The sequence below is a fragment of the Candida theae genome (assembly GCF_024610275.1).
Source record: "Candida theae strain CBS 12239 chromosome Unknown scaffold1, whole genome shotgun sequence".
NCBI lineage: Eukaryota > Fungi > Ascomycota > Pichiomycetes > Serinales > Debaryomycetaceae > Lodderomyces > Lodderomyces theae.
Genome location: NW_026261439.1, coordinates 266,539 through 289,032, shown reverse-complemented (window position 1 = coordinate 289,032; position 22,494 = coordinate 266,539). Strand labels below are relative to the sequence as shown.

At 40.6% G+C, this 22,494-nt stretch overlaps 9 protein-coding genes across 9 annotated transcripts; 4 read left to right on the top strand and 5 right to left on the bottom strand. All coding sequences in view use genetic code 12, as the record gives it.

The window, feature by feature from the left end:
• Positions 1-1,261: 1,261 nt before the first annotated feature.
• On the top strand, positions 1,262-1,555 carry KGF57_003273 (uncharacterized protein; the record flags this gene model as incomplete). The annotated part of the gene is made up of 1 exon (XM_051752676.1): positions 1,262-1,555. One exon carries the CDS (start codon positions 1,262-1,264, stop codon positions 1,553-1,555), a length of 294 nt encoding a protein of 97 aa, XP_051608282.1.
• Positions 1,556-1,655: 100 nt separating this feature from the next.
• NCB2 (negative cofactor 2 transcription regulator complex subunit) lies at positions 1,656-2,114 on the bottom strand (the record flags this gene model as incomplete). The annotated part of the gene is made up of 1 exon (XM_051752675.1): positions 1,656-2,114. The coding sequence occupies one exon, from the start codon at positions 2,112-2,114 to the stop codon at positions 1,656-1,658; it is 459 nt and encodes a 152-aa protein (XP_051608281.1).
• Positions 2,115-2,291: 177 nt separating this feature from the next.
• On the top strand, positions 2,292-4,358 carry KGF57_003271 (metallophosphoesterase family protein; the record flags this gene model as incomplete). Its single annotated transcript, XM_051752674.1, has 1 exon — positions 2,292-4,358. One exon carries the CDS (start codon positions 2,292-2,294, stop codon positions 4,356-4,358), a length of 2,067 nt encoding a protein of 688 aa, XP_051608280.1.
• A 59-nt stretch (positions 4,359-4,417) lies between these two features.
• Positions 4,418-5,533, bottom strand: KGF57_003270 (putative hydrolase; the record flags this gene model as incomplete). Its single annotated transcript, XM_051752673.1, has 1 exon — positions 4,418-5,533. The coding sequence occupies one exon, from the start codon at positions 5,531-5,533 to the stop codon at positions 4,418-4,420; it is 1,116 nt and encodes a 371-aa protein (XP_051608279.1).
• Positions 5,534-5,675: 142 nt separating this feature from the next.
• Positions 5,676-10,541, bottom strand: KGF57_003269 (uncharacterized protein; the record flags this gene model as incomplete). The annotated part of the gene is made up of 2 exons (XM_051752672.1): positions 5,676-6,711; positions 6,973-10,541. 2 exons carry the CDS (start codon positions 10,539-10,541, stop codon positions 5,676-5,678), a joined length of 4,605 nt encoding a protein of 1,534 aa, XP_051608278.1.
• Positions 10,542-11,487: 946 nt separating this feature from the next.
• On the top strand, positions 11,488-13,140 carry KGF57_003268 (uncharacterized protein; the record flags this gene model as incomplete). Its single annotated transcript, XM_051752671.1, has 1 exon — positions 11,488-13,140. The coding sequence occupies one exon, from the start codon at positions 11,488-11,490 to the stop codon at positions 13,138-13,140; it is 1,653 nt and encodes a 550-aa protein (XP_051608277.1).
• A 91-nt stretch (positions 13,141-13,231) lies between these two features.
• Positions 13,232-14,239, bottom strand: KGF57_003267 (uncharacterized protein; the record flags this gene model as incomplete). The annotated part of the gene is made up of 1 exon (XM_051752669.1): positions 13,232-14,239. The coding sequence occupies one exon, from the start codon at positions 14,237-14,239 to the stop codon at positions 13,232-13,234; it is 1,008 nt and encodes a 335-aa protein (XP_051608276.1).
• Positions 14,240-15,245: 1,006 nt separating this feature from the next.
• AMN1 (Amn1p) lies at positions 15,246-17,027 on the bottom strand (the record flags this gene model as incomplete). Its single annotated transcript, XM_051752668.1, has 1 exon — positions 15,246-17,027. The coding sequence occupies one exon, from the start codon at positions 17,025-17,027 to the stop codon at positions 15,246-15,248; it is 1,782 nt and encodes a 593-aa protein (XP_051608275.1).
• A 3,065-nt stretch (positions 17,028-20,092) lies between these two features.
• On the top strand, positions 20,093-22,405 carry ROD1 (Rod1p; the record flags this gene model as incomplete). The annotated part of the gene is made up of 1 exon (XM_051752667.1): positions 20,093-22,405. One exon carries the CDS (start codon positions 20,093-20,095, stop codon positions 22,403-22,405), a length of 2,313 nt encoding a protein of 770 aa, XP_051608274.1.
• Between the last annotated feature and the right edge of the window lie 89 nt (positions 22,406-22,494).

Genomic DNA, 22,494 nt, shown 5'->3' with positions numbered 1-22,494 from the left:
TTCTGTAGCAGTATGATTGGATTGAAGGATGTGGAATCTTGGTACCCAAGTTTGAAAAAATTGCAGCACTTTTATACAGAGCATCATTTGAAATGGCTCATGCATATTAGCGGCAATGTGTCTCGTTAAAAGTTGTGGTGCCTATTTGCAACAGAAGATGAGTTAGCTGAGTATGAACCTTGGCGGGGCCCCTTTCCTTCTTAGATAAAGTACAAAATCTCAGTAGTTCTGGATAAATGAAACTCCAGAAACAGGGCTTATTAACAAACGAGTGTAAATTTCTTTTGACAATTTTTTGCCCCACTTTTCATCTACAAATAGGGCAGCTCATCATGGGGAACTGCGCTACTTACGTTTGATACAGAAGAGTGATCTCAAATAAGAACAAAAAAAAAAAAAAAAGGTTTCGCCATGTAGTGGAGTTGAGTGTGGAGGCGCAACATCACTTCTGTCCATTCTCGGTTATCTCGAGGTACAAACCCTCTGTGTAAATAAAATGTACCACAATTGAACCTCCTCTAAAATAACCTTCACTCAAACTGCATGGCAAGAAATCGAAACTTGTAACTACATGGCATAGGAAATATATGATCTCTCCTAAGAATCGAACCAGTTGGTTCCGTTCAAACATGGGCTAACTCAGTTGCAGAGTCCCACCTACATTGTATTCTGGAAAGCAAATTTTCCCTCCATTTCTTTAAAGGTGGGGTAGGAAAGCGATTTTCATTTTCTTTTTCTCTTTTTTTTTTTTTTTTTTGCAATAAAGTGAGATTAGCTGAGTTTATTACACAAATCCCCTAAAGTGGAATCGTAGGGGTTAGCGCTACTTTCCCGATCCGGATGGTTGTTGGCCCATGCCTTTACAAGAAAGACACTACAATCTACCCTTGCGCTGCGTTTGCGCTAAATACTTGGCAGAATATGACGTCGCATTAGTTTTGTTGAAAGCTCCACTTGTACAAGTTTAACAAATATTTCCGATGATATTCACGCAATATTACAAAGCCAACATTCATGATCCTGAGTGTACTTCTGCTGATGTGTAAGTATTGAACCAAGCGGTAGCAGGGGAACTACCAATATTTGACTCTAATATCTACTTCAGAGATCGTTCCTTTTCTGAGAACAATATCCAACTCTTTGACCCTTCATAATTCGAAATGCACTTGGTAGTGCCAGCTTTTTAGACCAACAAAAAAAACTGCTTCTTCAAATAACAAAACACGCAACTTTAACATCACTCACTGTCAACCCATAAACAATGTTTGGATTGGGAAAACTATTTTATGTCATAGTCTTGATCATAAACGGAATTGCTGTTCTCAGCGAAGATAGATTTTTGAATAGAATTGGTTGGGGGTCAACAACAGCATCTGCAAATGGCAATGCAAATTTACAGAATCAGTTCAATCAGTTCAACACCGGGTTGGAAAGTAGCGACGGTTCTATAAAGACAAAATTGATTAATCTAATAAGTGCAGTACGAACTTTGTTGAGGATACCGTTAATTGCCGTGAATATCTTGATCATTTTGTATGAGATAGTGTTGGGTTGAGAATGGATACAGCTGATGGCGGAGGGGATTCGGGATCACTACATACGACAACTATACAGAAATCAATTCTTGAGTATATATTTATATTACACAGGTTTCCCTACGTACTTTCCTCTTGTTTGACCTCATGTGAAGGTGAACCGGATTGACTTTGAAGACGATCCCTCGACTTTTTAAACAATTCTTCTTGCTGTCTCAACAACTCCTCCTCACTCAACCCTGAGCTTTGGAACTTGTTGTTTCGTTTCTCTTTTCCCTTTAGCAACTCTTTCTGTTCACTAAGGATCTTGTTTATTATTTCAAGGTAGTTGTTGAAATCCAACTCTTCCAATGCTTTTACAACATGATCGGAGGCTATGGTCTTTTTAGCTTCCTTTTCAGCTATGTCATTCAGTTGCGTCGATAGCATCATGATGAACTCGATACTGCATTCTGTTATTGCCTCCCTAGCTTCTTTCGATATGGCAATGTCTTTAGGCAAGATTTCTGCAATTATTTTTTGAACAGTTGCTTTAGGTAGTGACAAGTCCTCATTGTTTGGTCCTGGATAGTCCGACATTGTTGTTGTGTGTGACTATGAGTTATACCAGTAGGCGCCTCTATTTTCAATTAGGTATCCCCAAGTGTTTGAGTGTCAATCTGGTACACAATGTGCTGTTGTTTGCTCTTGTTTTTCTTTTGTCGCGATGTTTTGCACTAATTTCCAAGAACCTTGGATCTAAGGTTACCCTCCCCCATGTTACCTAGGAGAGTTTGCAGGTCATTCCTGTATGTCGTGGCCCTATTGTTTGTGGCAGTGGTGCTACTACTTCTAGCTAACAAGCACCAAATTGTCAATCTCAACCAATACGTGCCATATGATTTGTTTGCCAGTACGGCACCATCATTTTTCCAGCCACCATCGGACCAATTTCTTCTTGATATATCCATCAACAGCTGTGCTTTCTACAACTCCAAAAACCCAAACTGTGGGAAACCTGGACCACGGGAAGGGCAATTTGGCGACATAACGGAATACGAAGGGGGTTGGCTTAGGTTGAAGAAAGATTTATGCCTCGGAAAGTCTTGGGTTAAGAAAGAGGTGTTGTCGGTGAAAGAGATAAACCATGTCAATTTTCAAAAAGTGTTGAGCAAGTTTCAGTTACCAGACGAGGTAATTGTTGATATTGCTGTGCAGGATGTGGAAGGGGACTCCAAGATCAAAGGGAATAAACTCAAATTGCCAAAGTACGTCATAGAAGATTATCATAAACAAAAAACATACGATGGTGCTACTCAGGACAACTTGATTGAACAGAACAAGGATGAAGTACTTGATGGATCCACTCCTGACTCCTCAAAAGCTAGCCATAAGATACAAGAAATGATCTATCCAGAGACAGGGGAAGCCAGTGGTAAAGGCGATTCCACAAATGACGCAGATGACAATGATGAAAAGCACAACAAGAGAGGAAAAACTGCTCACCAAAATGACTTAACTCGGGTGTATTACATTCCCACAAAGGACGAGTTGACAAAACTCGGATGGCGGTACAAGTCGCATGGAATTTGGCTCAAGTATGGTCCGCATAACAGCAAAGACGCTATCACTGCTGTCGATATTTTGTTTGGACTAGACGCAGTCGACCCCAGACCCAATTGGAGCTTGGTAAAACAGCCAGTTCGTGGTGTTTGCAGTTCAGCTGGAATCCCGCCATTCATAACTTATCGTCGTGGTCCCAAACTTGACTATAAAAAGGAATATAAAAAGCCGTTGGTCATAAATGAGAATGCCGAGTTTAAAATTCTCCAGGTTGCCGATTTGCATTTCTCCACTGGATTTGGTAAATGCCTCAACCCGGAACCTGTCTCATCTGCTTCTGGCTGTCAAGCGGATCCCCGAACATTGGAATTCGTGAACAAGGTTCTCGATATTGAACAACCAGATTTTGTTGTGTTAACAGGGGATCAGATATTCGGGTCAGCAGCTCCTGATTCAGAAACGGCTGTCTTTAAAGCATTGAATCCGTTTATTGAGCGCAAAATTCCCTTTGCTGTTGTGTTGGGAAACCATGACGCTGAGGGGTCTTTGCTGGCTAAAGAGTTGATGGGATTGTATTCTGATCTTCCATATAGTGTTGCCGCAATGGGGCCCGAATCAGTAGATGGGTATGGAAATTACATAGCCACAGTACAAGGGAAATCAAAGTCATCAGTGGCATTGTCGTTTTACTTTGTCGATTCACATGCTTACAGTGAGAATAAGAAAGTGTTTCCCGGATATGACTGGATCAAAGAGAATCAATTAATTTACATGAAAGAGGAAGCAGAGTCTATTAAAGATGGTGTTGCTGAATTTCAAAAGGAGAAGTTCACCGAAAATGGCGAGTCAAAAAACAAGATTCATTTGTCAATGGCGTTTTTCCATATTCCACTTCCAGAATACAAAAAGCTCAATCAGCCCACAATTGGCCAACAAAGGGAAGGAGTTATTTCTCCAATGTACAACTCTGGAGCCCGTGACGCATTTCACGATATTGGTGTGAAGGCAATAAGCGTGGGACATGATCATTGCAACGACTATTGCTTATTGGATGAAGAACAGTCGCCCAATGACGATAACAAAATATGGTTGTGCTATGGTGGTGGTTCTGGTTTGGGTGGATACGGCGGGTATGGCGGTTACATTAGAAGAATGCGGACGTTTGTTTTGAACACAGCCAAAGGCGAGATCAAATCTTGGAAAAGGGCAGAGAATGAGCCTGAGAAAAAAATTGATGAGCAAGTGTTGGTATCTGGTAGGAATGTCGTGAACTGGAAATGAGTTAAAGTTGTAGAGACAAAATTAAACTTTAAATACAATGTTGTTGTAAATTCTCTACTCTATTTCAAATCTAATCCTGGCGGGTAACGTCCCGGCTTTGGAGGTCTAGGCTTAGGCTTGTTGTTTTTTGTATTCAGCTTTCCCTTATAATCACTTTTCTTCCAGAATGGTGAAATAAACTTTACCAACTCATTGACAAATTCACCAGGTGCATCATGAGAGATCCAATGCCCACAATCAAACTCTCTAAACTTCAAGTCAGTGAAATACTCTTCAAACACTTGGAAATATTCTGGCTTCACAAATGGGGACTGATTTCCATACATGACTAATGTAGGGTGAGTAAATTTATCAAAGTTTGGTGGTAAATCTGGCCATGATTCAACAGTTTTGATGATATCATACTTCCAGAAGTTCATCACGGGGATTCGAAATACCTCCTTGAGGCGATCCTTGACATGTGGGTTGGCAATATCCTTATGAGTAAGAAGTAAGTTGCTCATCAACAACAGCCGTACAAGGGGACTCTTTTCGTACTTGCAAAGAAACCTGTTGATGGCTTTCACTTCGGTGACTCTTCTCCCATTAGATCCCTTCTTGTATAGTTCTGGATGTGCTTCAACCTCACACATCCCCAATATATCTAACCGGTAATGAGGATCCAATGGCATTGCATGGGGAGTGTTGTCGATAACCACCAATTTCGACACAAGATCTGGATATAGTAAGCCCACCAACATGGCAACTTTAGCGCCCATTGAATGACCAACAAGTACGCATTTATCCCATTTGCGCTCCTTTATGAAGTGACATACATCTTGGGCCATTTGAGTGTAAGAAAAAGGCAACACATGAGGAGATTCACCATGATTGCGTAAATCTAATGCATAAGTAGGGACCTTAGTGACTTCACTAAACAATCGGCCTGTTTTATTGAAGCTTAATTTGGAGCCAAATAAACCATGAAGGAAAAGAACAGGAGTCTCTTCTTTATTTAGTTTGATCTTGTAAGGAACTAGTTGTTTCCATTGTAGTGAAATCTTGTCATTAAACGGGAGATCGTTGATGTTGTCAATGTCAAAAGTAGGTTGTAGAGTCGGTTGTTTTGACGAGTTAAGAAGAACCGAGAAGGTGCTGATGCATCTTCTTCCAAGCACTCGTCTTTGTAGAAGCATCGGGGAGTAGCCCTCTGGGGATCTCCGCGTATCTTTTTTTGTTCTTTTTTCTTTTTTCTTTTTTTTTTGGGGGGGTTTTTTTGGTCGATATTTCTTGTCTAGATTATTGTTTTACATTAACTACACACACTATTGTAGATGACTAGTTTTCTCCACCTTGCCCACCTTCATTGTTATTATTGTTACCTCTACCGCCCATGAACTGATTAAGCATGGGGTTGTTCATGATATTCGACAAGTCGGGTCCATCAGGTCCACCTAATCCCAAAGATTGGGCCATTTGACGGATCGCTGGATTGTTCAACATTTCCTGCATGGCACCTGGATTCGACATCATGCTCTGAGCTGCTTGCATCATTTGTGGGTTGTTCATTAAATTGCCCAACAACCCATCTGCTCCACCGGCCCCGCCAAACATGGAGCTAAAATCGGGCAATCCACCAGCACCAGCACCAGCACCAGCACCAGAGTCAGGTGCCGATCTAGATCCTGACTCATGCCCACTTCTATCAGATGTGGAAATTGAATTTTCCAACTCTTGCTCCACTCTCTTTTTAGCTGTTTCATAACCCTTTTTCATACCATCTGATGGCTTATCACCTTCCACTTCCAATCCTTTTTTGTAAGCCTCCATCGCCTCCTTCGGTTTTCCTAGCGCATATTGAGCTAAACCTAATCTAGAATACGCTCTTGAAAATTCCGGATTCAACTTGATTGCCTTTTCAGCGTCTTCAACCGCTTGCGCGTGTTTTTGAGCTGAAGAGTATGCAGCAGCTCTGTTGGAAAGGTATACAACATTAGTAGGGTCCAAGCCAATCGCTTCGGTGTACTTGGCAATAGCCCCGGCGTAATCTTTAGCTCCCATCAATCTGTTACCTTCAAGTTTCAACTGATCAGCTTTCTCTTTAGTAGCATCATCAACAACAATAGATGAGGGTTGGGTGTCTGACAGGGAGGAGCTAGCAGGTGACGATTGAGATGAGGCTTTTACAAGCTCAGCTAATGACTTACCGTGGAATTTTGAATCGATGACTGACTTATCATCGTCCTTGTTCACTTCAAATGCGTCAGCAATGCAATCAATGGCAACATCCATCGACTCCACAAAATCTTCGGCAATGGTCTTGTCGGCAACGGATTGCTTCAAGAACCCGATAATAGATAAAGCAATATCCTTGCTAGATACGGATGACATGTTTGATGAATAGCTAATTGGTGCGTGAAACCAAAGATCAAGGTGCCCTTTTCTTTGTCAATGATGATTGTTGGTTAAATTTCAAAATTTCGCCTCAAAAAAAAAAAAAAAATAAAAAAGAATCGCAAAACTTTCATCGCTAATTTTTGTGTAAACTTTCTTCTACTTATGCCTGATTCTATACAAAATCTTTCTCAACTCCAAATGTCTTTGCTTCGAACTTCGGATTTCCTCTTGCACATACATCGATAGTCCAAATTTTAGAAACTTTGATCTAAATGTTAAGAAATTGGAAATTTGCGTAGCAATGATTTCATACTCCCATTTAAGATCAATATTCAACTTCATGATTTGCTTCACCAAATCTGCCTTTGAGACAACCATCCGCTTATACCGGTTCCGCTTGGTACTTCCAAGTCCAAAGAGATTCAAGCCTTCACTCTCATCCGGTACAAAGTCAGCATGAGTATGGGACGAGGTGGAGAATAGAGAGGAGTTTGTTCTCGTACGATGAAGTCCTTCTCCTGTTTCATCTTGATCTTGGGATTCTGAAGCCAAGCTCCCGTTGAAATCATTAGATTGCGACTTTGGTTCCATCGATCTCAATTCCAGGTTGATGTTGCAAATTTCATGATACAACTTTTTCCATGCACTCACATCTTGGTTGATTTTGTGGAAGTGTTTAGTTAGTTCATCGTCAATCATACTCATCCACACAACATACTGAGCCAAAGAATCCAAGCTCCCGCGCTGTTGATGATACTCGGGAATGCTGAATCCTTTAGAAAAGAATGATTGCCCATCAAAGCGACTAATTGCAAGATCCTGAACATTTCTCAAGTCAATTTGCTTCTGCTCTCCAACGCAAACCAACTTGGAAAGTTTGGTGACAAGTGTGCCATATCTCTGAAGGTCTTGGAGTGAAAAGTCCAAAAAGAATTCCATTTCTTGGACATTACTAAATTTCAACTTGACTTGGCCGAGTGCTCTCTTTTCAGATTCTTGAACGGCCAGTATCGCTTGCTTTTGCTCTAAAACGGACAAGTTTTGTGTAATATCACCAAGAAGTGTGTTAAAGAATTGCCCAGTATCAACATCATTATAAAATGCCACGCTTTGCAAAATAACATTGAGTTTGCTTAACAACCTGTTTACCCTCAATCTTTGAAACATGAAGCTCGTAGGAACATTCATTGCGTGGTTTCGCCAAATGATGTCAACATCAGGAAATATGGACATTGGTCGTTGCAACTTTTCCACATACAATGCTTGTTTTATCGACCTCACTGACTGAGCCCTATACTTGCAATCTTTATCTTTCAAGAGAATGACCCATTCCCGCGAGTTCGAATCAAATCTACCATTGAAAGCCGCAAGTTTTCCTACACTGTTGGGAAAAAACTTGTTGAAATAATGATCCACAACTAGACTCTCTATTTTCTTGAACTCTTGTGAAGAAGATGACTTTGCACCAACAAAGCTCAAATAATCAAACACGTTGTGGAAACTCCTTGGATCCTCAAACAAGAACTCAAGTCGATCATCTTTTAAAATCTCATGTAAATTGTCCAACCTGCTATACTTGACATACAACATCAATGGAGTGAGATTCTTTGAATTCGGTAGATTGACGTTGACCAAGTTCTCGTCTTTTGATAGGATCCGGGTCTGTGGTATTCCTCTCAAAATAATATGTAGGAGCGAATTTCCCGATTTATCCATGTGCTTATCAAAGTCAATACCCTTTTGGCCATATTTCTTGTAAACAACATCAAACGCATCTTGCAATAGCGTCAAGTAGTCTACATGATCATAACAGCGACATAGACTGAACAAGGGAGTATGGGAATTGTGATCCTTCAACTCCCAATCAATTAAATGACCAATTTTGGGAATGAAGTGGTGGTGGTGAAATAGGTAATGCCCAACAGTACGTCCAGTGTTATCGGGAGTATTGAAATATGCAATTTGCTCATCAATAGTAGCATTGTCAGTGATAATGGATAACAAATCATCCAAGATCCTCTCATCTGTTTCCTCAATCAATGCCGTCATCAAAAGATTTTGGTTTGTAATTACATTCTTGTTGAATAGGATATAGTCGATGGAAAACCACAGCAAGGATGTATTTAGAATCATGTTGTAAATTTCAAAATTCCGTGCCTTGATTGTAAAATCCAATGAGCTTTCCCCATTGATGTTTTTACTCAAAAGACAGTGTTTGGCCGGTAATTCTAAATCACGGTATTCTTGATCAGTCCTTGCAATAATCCGCTCAACTTTTGCAACATCCAGATCTACTATGCCACTCCACAAATCAAAATTCTCTTGTGAACTTGCAGCGAGAGAATTCAACGACGTATCTCTTTCCGATAAATGACAAATTACCGCATCCAAGTTACTCATCATGTAACTGAAATGACCATCATTGTTTCGGTCTACTGCGTTAAAGTTGTTGATGTAGTAAATGTGTGCCTCTATGTTGTCAATCTTGGAATGGACCACTGTCATGATCAACAATCCAATTAGGGAATCAGCGTCAATGACCAACTCACTTCCTTCTTTGCTTTGTGAGAGTATTTCCATTGTTTTGTAAACGATGTTTGTTTTCATGGTCAGATTCACAATTGATGGATCGGACAATTTCTTAAACTCTTGTATTGCAAGGTACACGCGCTGATGTAGCTCGTTAATCAACCATGGTTTATTGACTGGAAGGTCTAGTTGGTTTAATGATAAGCACGAAAGACTTTCATACTCAGTCGAAGTAAGATGCTTCATCGCATCAGGATCATACTCTAGCTTATCATTATTGGGACAATTGAACTGATATATCAATTGCGACCACATAAGATCATACAAATTCAATTCAACATACTCGTGGACAAGCTTGTTCAAATCAAGTTCAGGGTACGTACTGATGATATGGTTCAACAAGTTATACGTCTGTTCACGATTGGGGTTTTCTTCTCGAACACTGTCCAGAATAATTTTGTACGCCTCCTCTTGCATTTTGGCAAACTCGCTCCTTATATGACTTAGCTGCTTTCTAGTTCTTGTTCTCAACTGGTGGAATTGCAAGTTGTTGTGATGGAATAGACGGTAAAACTTGTCGCCCACTGCTTTTGATAAAAGCGGGAAATTACGCAACAACTTTTCAAAAGTTACATTGTCGACATCTTCTGTTGATCGTTCTGTTGATGTAGTGGTGGTTGGTGGGGTGGACGGTAGAAGTTTGAATGGTGGCGATCCTCCAATAAGCGAGCTCTCAAGGTGTATAATCATAAACTGGGAACCCTTTGGGAAGTAGTCGCAAAATGATTTGAAATACAGAATCGAAGTAATCTTCAACTTGAGACTGCGTTTGAACCCTTTCCCAGTGTACACCATTTGGTTCTTGATAAGCACCTGCTTCCCATTCATTGTATTGTAAATGACCAGTTGTTCTTTTGAATTTGGAGTCATTGTAGAGGAGGCTGGAGCTCCTGTTTTGATAATGTGTGACTTGATGAAATCCTCATTGTTGTAGCACAAGTCTTTCAATAGCACCTTTGTACTCGAATCATCGGTCACTGGATCATGAAACTCATTTAAAACATATGCCGCAGGAACAAGAATGGTGTAAATGTTGTGTTTATTCTTCAACTCATCAATTGTTCTTGCAAAAGGATGTTTGGAATGGTTGGGGTTGTTGAATATGCAATTTAAAAGTGGATTATATAGCACAGGTAAATGAGAAGATAGCCTTGGATGTAGTGGAGATTGTGGTTGTGGTTGACGCTGCTGCTGCTGCTGATGATGATGTCGTGCCATACCACTTTGTTCGTGTTGTATTGCAGCTGTTGCCAAACTGTATAGCCCACACTTGAATTTTTCAGAGGGGACGAGAAGCGCTACCTAAAGCGAATGAGCTTTAAAGAGATGTTGATGGAAAGAGAAGAAACAATCCTGACAGAGTGCATTACTGGGTGAGTTGAGTCATGAGTGCGTGCGTGCGTCACTGTTTGGTATTAAACCCAGCTTTTTCAACTTGCCTAAGCAGCGAGCTGACTTTCCACGCATATTTCGTAATTTTGAAAGACTCCGTATGCTAAGCGAAATGATGAGAATCGAAAATTCAGGCACCTGTCTCGTAGCTCCCTCTTTGTAACCCCCTTAGGGACGGATAAATAGTTCCATTATTTTGGTTTGTATATATGACCCCAAATCCAGAAGTTGCGCCGGTTCTTGCTTAATTAGGAATGTTCCGCTTAACCTACATCACGTTTATCGAAAAATTGAACAATGCATCGTAGACATTTTTAGCGGCTTCTGCCAAACGTAGAATAGCAATATATATATATATATATATAAAACTTCATTTTAGTATTAGTACAAGTTGTACGATTCAATGCGTTGATAAGAGAAGCAAAAAATTTGATTGAAAGATAACAAACCTATTATATGCAGGTTATCCAATTAAATTAATTTGGTGTTTGACTTTGTGTCTTCACAGTTTTTGCAGTTCAACTTCAATAACCGCCACGTTTCAAAACAATAGGCTGAGAGACATTTAGCTATTTAGCTTGAGTTAAGTTACCCATCTTGTGTAAAGATGTTTAGAGATATATTTGACGAACAAATTAAACTTTTTGAGGGATTTTCGGAATGAAGATATGCAAAAGCAAAGTTTTTAAGGTATATATTATAGCCAGTTGGTCTTGATTGGATTAAAAGAATTTCTGTCCATTCCCAATTGCAACTAAGAAATATACCCCAAATGGAAGCAATAAAATCAATCAAATCGAAAAGCGATCAACATCTCCACAACATAGTATCTTCACGTTCACAAGTTCGAGCAATAGACCCACAGCATAATCTCGGAGATGTTGATCTTTTACATCAGATTGGATACAAACAGGAGTTGAGACGTCACTATTCAACACTTCAGGTGTTTGGTATCGCCTTCTCGATTATGGGTCTCCTCCCAAGTATCGCATCAGTTTTAGCACAAGGGTTGGAAGCAGGACCCGCTGGTCTTGTTTGGGGCTGGTTCATTGCTAGTCTTTTCATTTTCAGTGTTGGGATGTCGATGAGCTTTTTGGGCAGTGCTATACCAACCAGTGGTGGATTGTACTACTACACGAACTACTATTGTCCTGACAGCTTTAGAGTTCCATTTAGTTTCCTAATTGGCTGTTCAAACTCACTCGGGTTGATAGGAGGTTTGTGTAGTATTAGCTACGGTTTCGCAACCGAAGTTTTGTCAGCGGTATCGATTTCCAAAGATGGTGACTTTGACATAACCAACGGGAAAGCATATGGTGTGTTTGCCGCCTGTGTGATTACCAATGTGGTTGTCGCTTGTTTGGCCACAAAGCATGCCGCCTCGTTGCAAACTGCGTCTATTGTCGTCAACGTGTTTCTTGTGTTGTTGTTTCTTATTGCAGTTCCAGCTGGGTTTGGGTCCGGGTTCAACTCGCGGGGGTTCATTTTTGGCAATTTTGAAAATGCGAGAGATTGGGGTGTCGGTTGGAGTTTTTTCATCTCGTTGCAGCCTGCTGTTTGGGTTATTGGATCGTTCGACTCAGTCATTCACTGTTCTGAAGAGGCAATGAATGCGCAACGGTCTATTCCTGTTGGGATTTTGGGGTCTATTGCCGCTTGTTGGTTCCTTGGCTGGTTTGTGGTGATTGTTTGTGCAGCATGTATCAAAGATGGCGATGTGGCTAGGGTATTGAGTACTCCCACTGGGTCCCCCATCGCACAAATCATCTATGACGCATTGGGAAAGAGATGGGCAGTGGCTTTCATGTCGCTAATTTCTGTTGGGCAGTACCTTATGGCTGTTTCTATAACCATTGCATTGTCGAGACAAATTTGGTCGTTTGCTAGAGATGACGGGTTGCCCATTGTGTATCAATACGTCAAGTACGTTGACCCCAGGATCAAGATTCCAATCAGGGCATCAGTATTTGCCGGTATTTTGGCATTGGTATTGGGATTGCTTGTTTTAATTAATGGTACTGCTGGTTCGGGAGCACTTTTCTCATTGGGTATTTGTTCCAATAGTCTTGCGTGGGGTGCCCCCATAGTGCTCATATTGTTGCCATATGGAAGAAAGAGGTTCATCCCAGGACCTTTCTACTTTGGCAAATGGATAAGCACAACAATTTGTGTAGTGGCAAGCTGCTGGTTAAGCTTCATTATTGTGTTGACAATGTTCCCCGATTCCAAGAAGGTTGACAAGGATTCGATGAACTACACGGTGGTGATCAATGTTGGAGTGTGGATTTTGTCATTGGTGTATTACTTTACGTGGGGTTACAGAGTGTATTCCGGACCAAAGAGCAATCTCGATCAACTGGAGACTGAATATTTGGAAGGAGCTAGTATGCCAGCTATGGATGAAGTATTGCTGGAGAAGGTATAGAGAGAGACAGATAGGGTTGTGGTGTATATTGATTATTTAGTTGAAGCTATTGAAGTAGCAGCCAGACTCGTTCACTTGTAAATAGTGTTCCTCAAACAACCTCTCTCCTTATGTTGTATTTACTTGAGATGTGATTCAACACATGCCAGAATTTAGTATTCTTGATCTTTTTGGAGGCAGGTTGAATAACCGCATCATCTTCAACGCGTTTGTTCTTGTCTAGCTGCTGTTCCTGAATGAACTCTGTAATAAACACCTCGTAATTGGAAATACAATCACCACATACAAACTCCTTCAAGTTCATGTTACATTTGGAATTGATTATCGACGATATTTCATAAAGTGGTTTATCACACAAGTCGCAGTGTTTTAAAAGCTGGAACGATGGCAAGTCTCCAAAGATGGCTTGTAGATCATTTGATTGGTGATGCCTAGGCGTCTGTTGTTGTGCGGTGGACGATGTTCTTGATGAGGAAGTCTGTTGGTATTCTGTTTTACGATCAATTCTCTCGTCTGGTTGCAAAATTACGGTATCAGTAGAATCGTTTGAGCTTGATGATAACACCCTCTTTTTGAAATCAGCTAGCGACTTCTGTCGAAGTAAATGATGTTTTGCGGTGGTTGACTTGCAAGAGTTTGTGAAAAATGTCATGTGAGATGACGATGCGGGTGGTGGTGCTGCTGCTGCTGCTGTCGTGTAAGAAGGTAAGGACTCCTGTAGACCCAAGTAATCTTCCACAAGAACTATTGGATCTTCTTCCTCGTACGAGTATTCGTAAAAATCTTCATCGTCCTCCTCCACTTCATGTTGCTCCCCAAGGTTCTGAAAATTCAAGTCTCCCATATATTCGGTCTCCACTGAGCCATTGTAGTTTGTTGCCAGTTGGTTGGATCCAACCGTATTCATCTTGGTCAGTCGTAGTCCTCCTACTCGTGCTATGCTGCTTGACGATGAGTTCAGTGAAGATGCTGTTGCTGAAGTTCCTGATGGTCGCTTAAGAGGTGGAGGTGGAGGAAATGGTAACGAAGTAAGTGTGGTGTCATCAATTAGATCAAGCTTTGACGGCTGTTGTTTCAAAGTTTTGCAATTCTTTGGCATATGGGGAAGGTAAATTGATTGTATGTGGATGAAAGGTAAGCAAGTTGAATGAAAAGACTCCACTCCCAAAAGCGAACGTATAGGTGAGTTTCAAAACAAAAGAAAAATGTGTAAATGTTAAAACGATTGGTATATATATATATCTGCTTATCAGATAAACTTGGAAAGCAAACCTTGCAGAAGTTGAAGTGTAAGAAAGAGAGTTTTATTTCAAACAGGACAGGGTTAAAAAGTTATTCTTGTTGATGTTTGTACACAAAACAAACAGCCTTCGCTCTCTGATTTTCCCGTTTTAATTAAATTTCAAAATATACATTTATGCAGTGTTATATGCAGTACGTCTACACCATAAAGTATTTCTTTTTTTTCTTTTTGACACTGTTGCACGTCCATTTATTTGTTCTAGACCTTCTCTCCCCTCTACCTCACTACAACTTTAGAGCCAAGCTACACGACCACTCCAACTCCCCCACTTTATTTTGAAGGAGTTAGTAAATGCACTCGCCTCAACAAACCACAACCTGCAAACAAATGGAAAAGAAATTTGGTTTACGACCCAACCCGCCTTTGAAACTTTAAAGGGGGGTCACTGTCTTTACACAGTGTCAAGGTCAGTGATCTGTCATCACCCCTGTCGTAGTCAGCAACAACAGAGAACAAAAGATTATTTACTCCGCATTCAGAATATAGCAATGTTTCTTTACATTCGCCGAATAAAAGTGTGTGACACAACCGTACAGCGGTTATTGTTATTGTTGTTTTCGTTGTATTCTTGTTATTTTTTTTTTTTTGCTTTTGCTTTTGCTTTTTCACGCTTCACGCAATCTCATTCAGTTACAGTTTAATGCCACTGGAGAACCATCACACCGAGTTTCTGTTGGAGAGAACAAGCTTGGAATTCGCTTTCTAATACATGGATACTGCCTTTTGATCTCCTCTTTTCCATCGGATTGAGCTCTACAATGCAGTGATTTATTCTGTCTCCTCTAATTGGTGCTTTATATTCCTATTGACGCTTTCTCTTTCTGCTATTTAACAACTCTATAAAAGGCAAATCCCCATCACTGTCCCATTGATCATTAATCCAGTACAAGATATCATGCATTATCCTGTTTGAAATGAGCTTATCTAGATCCAACTCTTGACGCCTCATTCTATACATGAGAGTTTCACATAGCTCAACTAGCAACAACTCTCCATAAACAGTGGACTTTTGACTGTGACAATGTTGGTATTGATACTGTTTCCTACTCTTGAATCGAATCAAACTTGTCAAATCAGTCAATTGCAAATTGAACCGCAACTCCAACACCGTCAAGTGAGAAAACACACCGGGCTGGTTCAACACATTAGCCACACCAGAGTTGGTCAATCTGGGACAGTTGTTTAGCGACAATCGCGACAATTGTTTCAAGTGGTGACCCGTTTGCCACAACACAACATCGGAAATACATGTACCAGCAAGTCCCAATGTATGCAATTGACAATTATTCTTGATCAATGTTGTAATTGAAGAATCAGTAATCAAATGCCCCTTATGTTTACGACCAACATTGACCAGTTGCAAGCTGCGATTATTTTTGAAAATGTGATACAACCCAGAATCAGTAATCAATTCACATGCACGCAAGTCCAAATGAGTTAGATTTTGACAATACCGACTAATCATAAAACAAAATTCATCATCAATGGACTTGGACCCGGTGAGTACTAGTGTTTGTAGCGTTGATCCACAAGATTGGAATATGTTCCATGAAGGGTATATTTTGGGGCACATAAACAACTCAAATGAGGTGAGATTGTGGAAATTAATGTTGGAAACTGCCATATTGAACAAGTATTGATTGCTGCGGAACAATTTATAAAGACTGAACAGCTGTGGATTAAACTTGATTGGAAAACAGCTGGGGATAGTAGTGTTGATGTTGCTGCTGCTGCTGCTGCTGGCATACTTTTGGAATTGAGCATCATTGGAAAAGTAGAATTTCTTAGCAATAATCTCCCTGGCAATTCTATTGAATAGTTTATTAACAAGAAGACAATTGAATAAAGGGTTGGAAACTGGGTCATTTTGAAGTTGCACACAATCGTCAGCCATTGCTCGTTGAGCCAGCTCTCGATCTCCGTATATCAACAAGGCGTGATTATAACTGGTGGGTTTCCTTCGAATCGGTGTAGTTTCACAGGGTTGACGATCATTCTGGGCCTCCACAAACAAGAGTATACGATGAACAAGTTCAGGAACGTCGAATAAGGATGTACGAGAAGTTCTGTTTGGTATTTCAAGTGATGGTGAATGTGCTACTACCTCTTGTGACTGGCATGTAACATCGTCGCACCCAGTAAAATCAAGTTTCCTTCCTGGTGTTACTGTCTCTAGGAATGTAAACTTATGACTCGGTTTAACCGGAGTTGTATCCGGAGTATCAGCATCATCGTCCGTCAAATCAGGTAAACTTTCCAAGTCAGAAGAAGATGGTGACGATGCATTAGAAGAGTTGCAACTGTCACCACCCACTTTGCAACACTCGTCTCCTCTAAACCATCGACTGGACATCCTGCTTCTGCTTCTGCTTCTGCTGCCAACTCTGTCTCTTTTAGTTCTTTGCAAAAACGCCGACAAGGAATTCGACGAAATGACTCTCCTTGATTTCTTCAATGGCGTGTATTCTTCTCCCCCATGCTCCTCATCCGTTTCATTAACGCAGGACGCTCCCAGGAATGGATTATAAATAGGACAATTATCTGATGAATCATAAGGCAATGGTTCAGTTGGGTTATAACTCATGATTAGAATCGCAATCAAAAAAAGAAAAAAAAAAACGGAACCAAAAGTACGTGTATGTGTATAATGCAAATATGGTAAAACTGTTTAAATTAAATTAGATGGTGAGTGGTTTTCAGTAACATTAAAAGCAATGAAGAAAACCCTATTGGAAATGAAAAAGATTGTAGTGTTAGTCTAGTGACTAAGAAATGCTGAAAAATGCAAAAATTAACAAGTAGTAAATGATAGACTAGGGTGAGTAAGAACAAAGTACTTTCTGTTCAAGGTGACAATGTTGGTGGTGGGGTGTTGTAGTGGAGGTGGTGACGTTGTTGAACAAGGTTTTGAATGTGCCTCACCACTTTCGGTCAAAGCAAATTGTGGCTTTTTGGTGATGATTTAGAAAAACAGCCAAAACTTAAAAAGCTTGTGATAAAGGATATGGTCGAGACAAGTTGTATTTATATATCAAACACGCTACTCCCCAGCCTGCAAAAGCAAGTAGTTAGTTTTTCTTTCGGAAAATAAAAAAAAAAAAAAACAATAAAGACGCAAAACAGTAGCTCTAAACTAAACCCTGTTTTTGACGAGATGCCAAAATATTGTGTATGTGTTGGTTGTGTGTAGCTTCTTCTTCTTGCAAGCCAGCGTTGGAAAAATACAAGTGTATCCAATCGGTATGTGTGATTGAAAAAGTGAATAGACGATCAAGCACAATGACAATGTAATATAATTTATTCTCTTGTGAAGATTTGTTTGGGTTTCAGTGTTTACGTTTCCAAAACCAGCTCCTGAAACAAGCTGAAACTTGTGATGAGAGGTCCATTTGCATTAATGTTGTGTTGTAATCTTTCTTTGGAAAGATGGCTGGTGTTGATATCTGAAAAAAGAAAATGAGACGCATACTCAATTGTTTTCTTTTGTGTTCTTCTACTTGTGTAACATTCCAACAAACCAAAAATTCACAAGTGTTACCTAACCCGCATAATCGTATCGAGGATGCAACCAGAGGCCATAAAGAACCTGGAAATGCATAGCAAGGCTAGAATTGCACTCCCAAAGGCTATTGTTTAACTCTGTGGCTCCTCATCTTGCATTGAGAAACCTATTGTCGTGTGTGAAAGACTGAATCAAAGCTAAACTCATCACTTAGACAAAAAAAAAAGGAATTCTCTTACAGCAATGCGACTTGGCCTTGATGGCTCATATCTTGAGTCAATTCAAGGGGTCAACCTGTAACGCACCTTGGTACTTCAAAAGCGTACCTTAAAAAAGAAGAAAATGAGTTTTGGTCTTACTGCTACAGTAATTAATTTTCCTTCCACAAAGTCAATATTTGTGTGCTTCTTCGTATAGTGAGGCTGGCTCTTGGCGTCCCATTTACGCGATTGACACTAACTACAAGCTCCAAAATAAAATACTTTGCAAATAAAAAGGAACAAACAGGGTTCATGTGGCTTTCTTCTCCTGTACTCCTTACCGGGTTTAACGCAGGACTTAAGAAATAAAATGGCTTGGTATGCATTACCAAAAGGGGAACCCATTTTTCACAAAGTCGCTTCAGGTACGTTTCTGCAGTATATGCACTCTCGTGGGAGAATGGCAAGACTAAAATGCCTCGTAAAACAACAAGCACGACTTTTTAGTTTATGTTTTAACAATAGTTTGCTTAACTCAGTTTTACGGAAATGCCAGTATTCGTAAACCCATTGAAGTTCATTGTTGCAAGCGGTACGATACTCGTCACGGTACTCAAGGATATTTTCCAAACTGTTTTTGCCGACAATCTAATCTCTGTAGCAAGTAGAGTATCACAATGGTTATCCATGTGAACAAGCATACTAATGATTACCCGCTCGTCTATTGCCACTCCATTGCGTTCAGTACCAGCAATGGTTATCTTCGCTCTAGTATTGAGAGTGATGGAATTCATGCTGACTTTACAAGGCTGATGCAGAGATAAACAATCTGTTGCCAGGTAACTAGAAAGAGAGAGAGAGAATGTGTGTGTGTGTGTGTGTGTGTGTCACACAATGTATGATGTGACCTCAATTCTACTGACAAAATTTATTAACAGTGAAGAGATTAGAGGTCACGCTTTATAGGGTGAGGGGATATTTGACCTGGCAACGGACTCATGAAGAGAGATTTGTTCTTCAATATTCTGTTATAAGAGCAAAATCAGATAGTATGTATAAGCTACCAATCATAAGCCGAATCTAACGTGATGCCCTTGCTTCTGTCAATGCTCATTTGAGTGACTCAATTGACTTTCGGAGATTGAAGTCCGAGAGATAAGAGATGTCAGAAAACTGAAATTACGAATTTACGACACACGGAAAAACTTTCTAGAAACACACATTACATCATTCGAAAAGAGAGGGTGTAAACTTCAAACCTGTTGGCTGTGTAGAGGCAACTATTTCAACTATGCATGTTTCCAGCATGTCTGCAAATCTTCTTTTGACTATGCGCGTACCAAATTAAGGAGAACTCTTCCCCTTGTAAAAACTTGTTCAAAGTAAAACACATCAGACTTCTCATGCAAGCCTTATATGAAGAAATTCCGAAGAATAGTTTTTGTCCCCTTTGATGATACGAGGCTCAGCCTTATTTGCTTCAGTAGTCACCCGCATACAAGCTCTCTACCAGAGATGGTCTTGTAATTCAGTCTAGAGTGTGCCGTACAACTTAATCACTATATATCCGTAAGCACAGCCAACGGGAAGATGATCTTTATCTTTTAATTACACCCGGGTGGAAATTTCTTTCTTGTTTTTTTTTCTTATGCCTTCGTTCACCAATGTTTTACTTTGTGATGCGACTTGTATAAACAATAATCAAACCTCTGTCGACAATCATCAATCGAAATCCAGTTTATATCTTAACCCAAGACACATCACTTTCCTCTTTATTGGATCAGTCCTTGATTTAGCTTCTCCACCACTAGAATCAATCGCATACAATACAAACCATCTACAAAAGACTTAGCATTCACGTTCGTTGAAAACTCCGAAACTTTGCACCTTCATCACACGGCAACACCTCAACTGTCCAATTTCATCGAATCTTCTACGTCTTTCGCTATGTTGAAAAAACAACACAACACCTCCAAGTCGACTTCCTTATTTCAAATCCGTTTAAAGAATCTTGAACATGATGTTCTCGTATTGAAAGGAAGCCCCCACGAGGCTGCATCAGCATTGTTATCAGGAAACATCGCTCTATCAGTCAATGAACCATTAACAATCAAGAAGGTCACACTTCGGCTCTATGCAAACTTGAATCTTCGTGCCGATTTGACGTCAGCTTCATCTGCTGCTGCGGGCACTAGTCGAAAAATGTTGAATTTTTCCAAAAAGATTTACGAATATGACTGGGACTCGAATGAGTTCAATCAATACATTGATCACATGTACGAAAACAATTCAAACTCAACTCCGCAGTTGCCAAAAAACAATTCGTCCACATCTTTGAAAAACATGAGGTCAAGAAGTGGGTTGAACTTGGCACAGTTGTCACAATCCAGTCACAGTTTATTGTCTAGCCGAAGCAGCAGTTCAACAAATGTGCACAAGACTGCAGTTCCTGGTGGGGCTGCAAATCATGTCTTGGTTCAAGGTAATTACGAAATCCCATTCAGTGCAATCTTACCTGGAGACATGCCAGAATCAATTGAAGGCTTACCAGGGTGCTCCTCAGTTTACAGATTAGAAGCAACGATTGATAGAGGAAAATTTCATAGTGCTTTGGTTACAAAAAAACACCTTCGTGTGGTTAGAACTTTGACCACTGATGCAGTTGAACTATCCGAAACAATCGCTGTTGACAACACCTGGCCGAAAAAAGTTGAGTACTCATTAAGTTGCCCCACACGTGCATTGGCTATTGGAAGTGGAACCCCCATTAGTATGATGCTTGTCCCTTTGCTAAAAGGATTAACCTTGGGAGAGATCAAAATCCAATTAGTTGAATTTTATTCATATGTGGGGAACGTGCCACCAATGCATCAAGCCGAAAGGGTAATTGCTTCGAAAAAGATTCCTAAACCGGATCCCGATGCGTTCAATATGGACAAGTGGGAAATTGAAACCTTTTTGCGCATTCCTGCAAGTTTATCCAAATGTTGTCAAGATGTTGATTTACAGCTGCACGTCACAGTAAGGCACAAGTTAAAATTTGGGATTGGATTGGTCAACCCTGATAATCATGTGTCCGAATTAAGAGCATCATTGCCAGTACAGTTGTTTATTTCTCCCTTTGTCACCGTCAGCTCAAAACATGATGTTGATTCCACAATTCCAAACGAAAACAACGAGGAGGACATTTTGTTCACCAGTGACTCATATGACCATTTGAGTGGATTGGACAACAGAGCCAGCAATAGCGCTGCAAACTCTGCTAGCAATTCCCACACATCCCTTACAGGATTGGTGGCTCCACCGGTGTATGACCAGCACATTTATGATCGGTTGTGGTCCGATGTGTCCCCTATAGAGACACCGTTGACTTCCGGGGCCTCAACTCCAAGAAGTAGAGGTGGTGGCTATAATGGCGGTGATGTTGGTCAATTTTCAATGTCGCCTTTGGACTCACATGCATTGAGTGAGAATTTGAGACAGTTGAGTCTACAGAGGCAGGCTCAAGAGGCTGAAGCGCTCTCTCAAAGCGGCTCTAGGCACGGACGGGCAACTTTCAACTTGGATGATGAAGAGTCTCAGCAACAACATTCAACACCTCATTCGACGTCAGGGAATGATTATTTTAGTCGTACACCTACAGGAATTCCAAGTAATCGTAGCTTTTTGCAAGACCATGTGATGACACCTCCTGTCCACTTATCAAGGGTCAATTCAGATGCAAATGTGCTCAGTAGTAGTGATTTATCACGAGTTCCATCCTACAGTCAAGCGATGAAGAGCACAGTCTCTGAAGATGATGACGTTGCTCCCGCGTATGAGCCACCGTCTCCTGATTCTAACGTCAATTTGCAAGAGGTGAATCGAAACTTGCTACAGAATACTCAACCCTCATCACTTCGTCCAAATGTACCACAAAGGGGTCCCGGCTTGCGCAAGTCCGGTTCACGTTCATCCTCGAATAGTACATCACCATCGATTTCACGAAACGTGTCGTCCACCAACTTGTCTACTATTGGCGGCAATACCACACTTTTGTCTCCGCTGCGAGCGACATCAGGCACAAATGGCGCTGCAGCATCGAGTCACTCTTTGTCCACCAGTCCTGTCAATATAAGAGTACCAAGCCCAAACCCTACTACCGAAGCGCCGGTGTTGTCACGCAGTGCTTCCGATAGGCTTGCGGCTGTTCCTGCAAGAACATCCTCCAGTTTGAGCTTGCATAACTTACATTTCTTGAAAAAGAAAGATAAGAAGTAGATTTAGTAGATAGAGCTAACAAGAAAAGAGTTACACCTAGTGAAATGTTATTGTATTTTTCAGTTTTCGCAATCAAGTGTTTTGGCTGC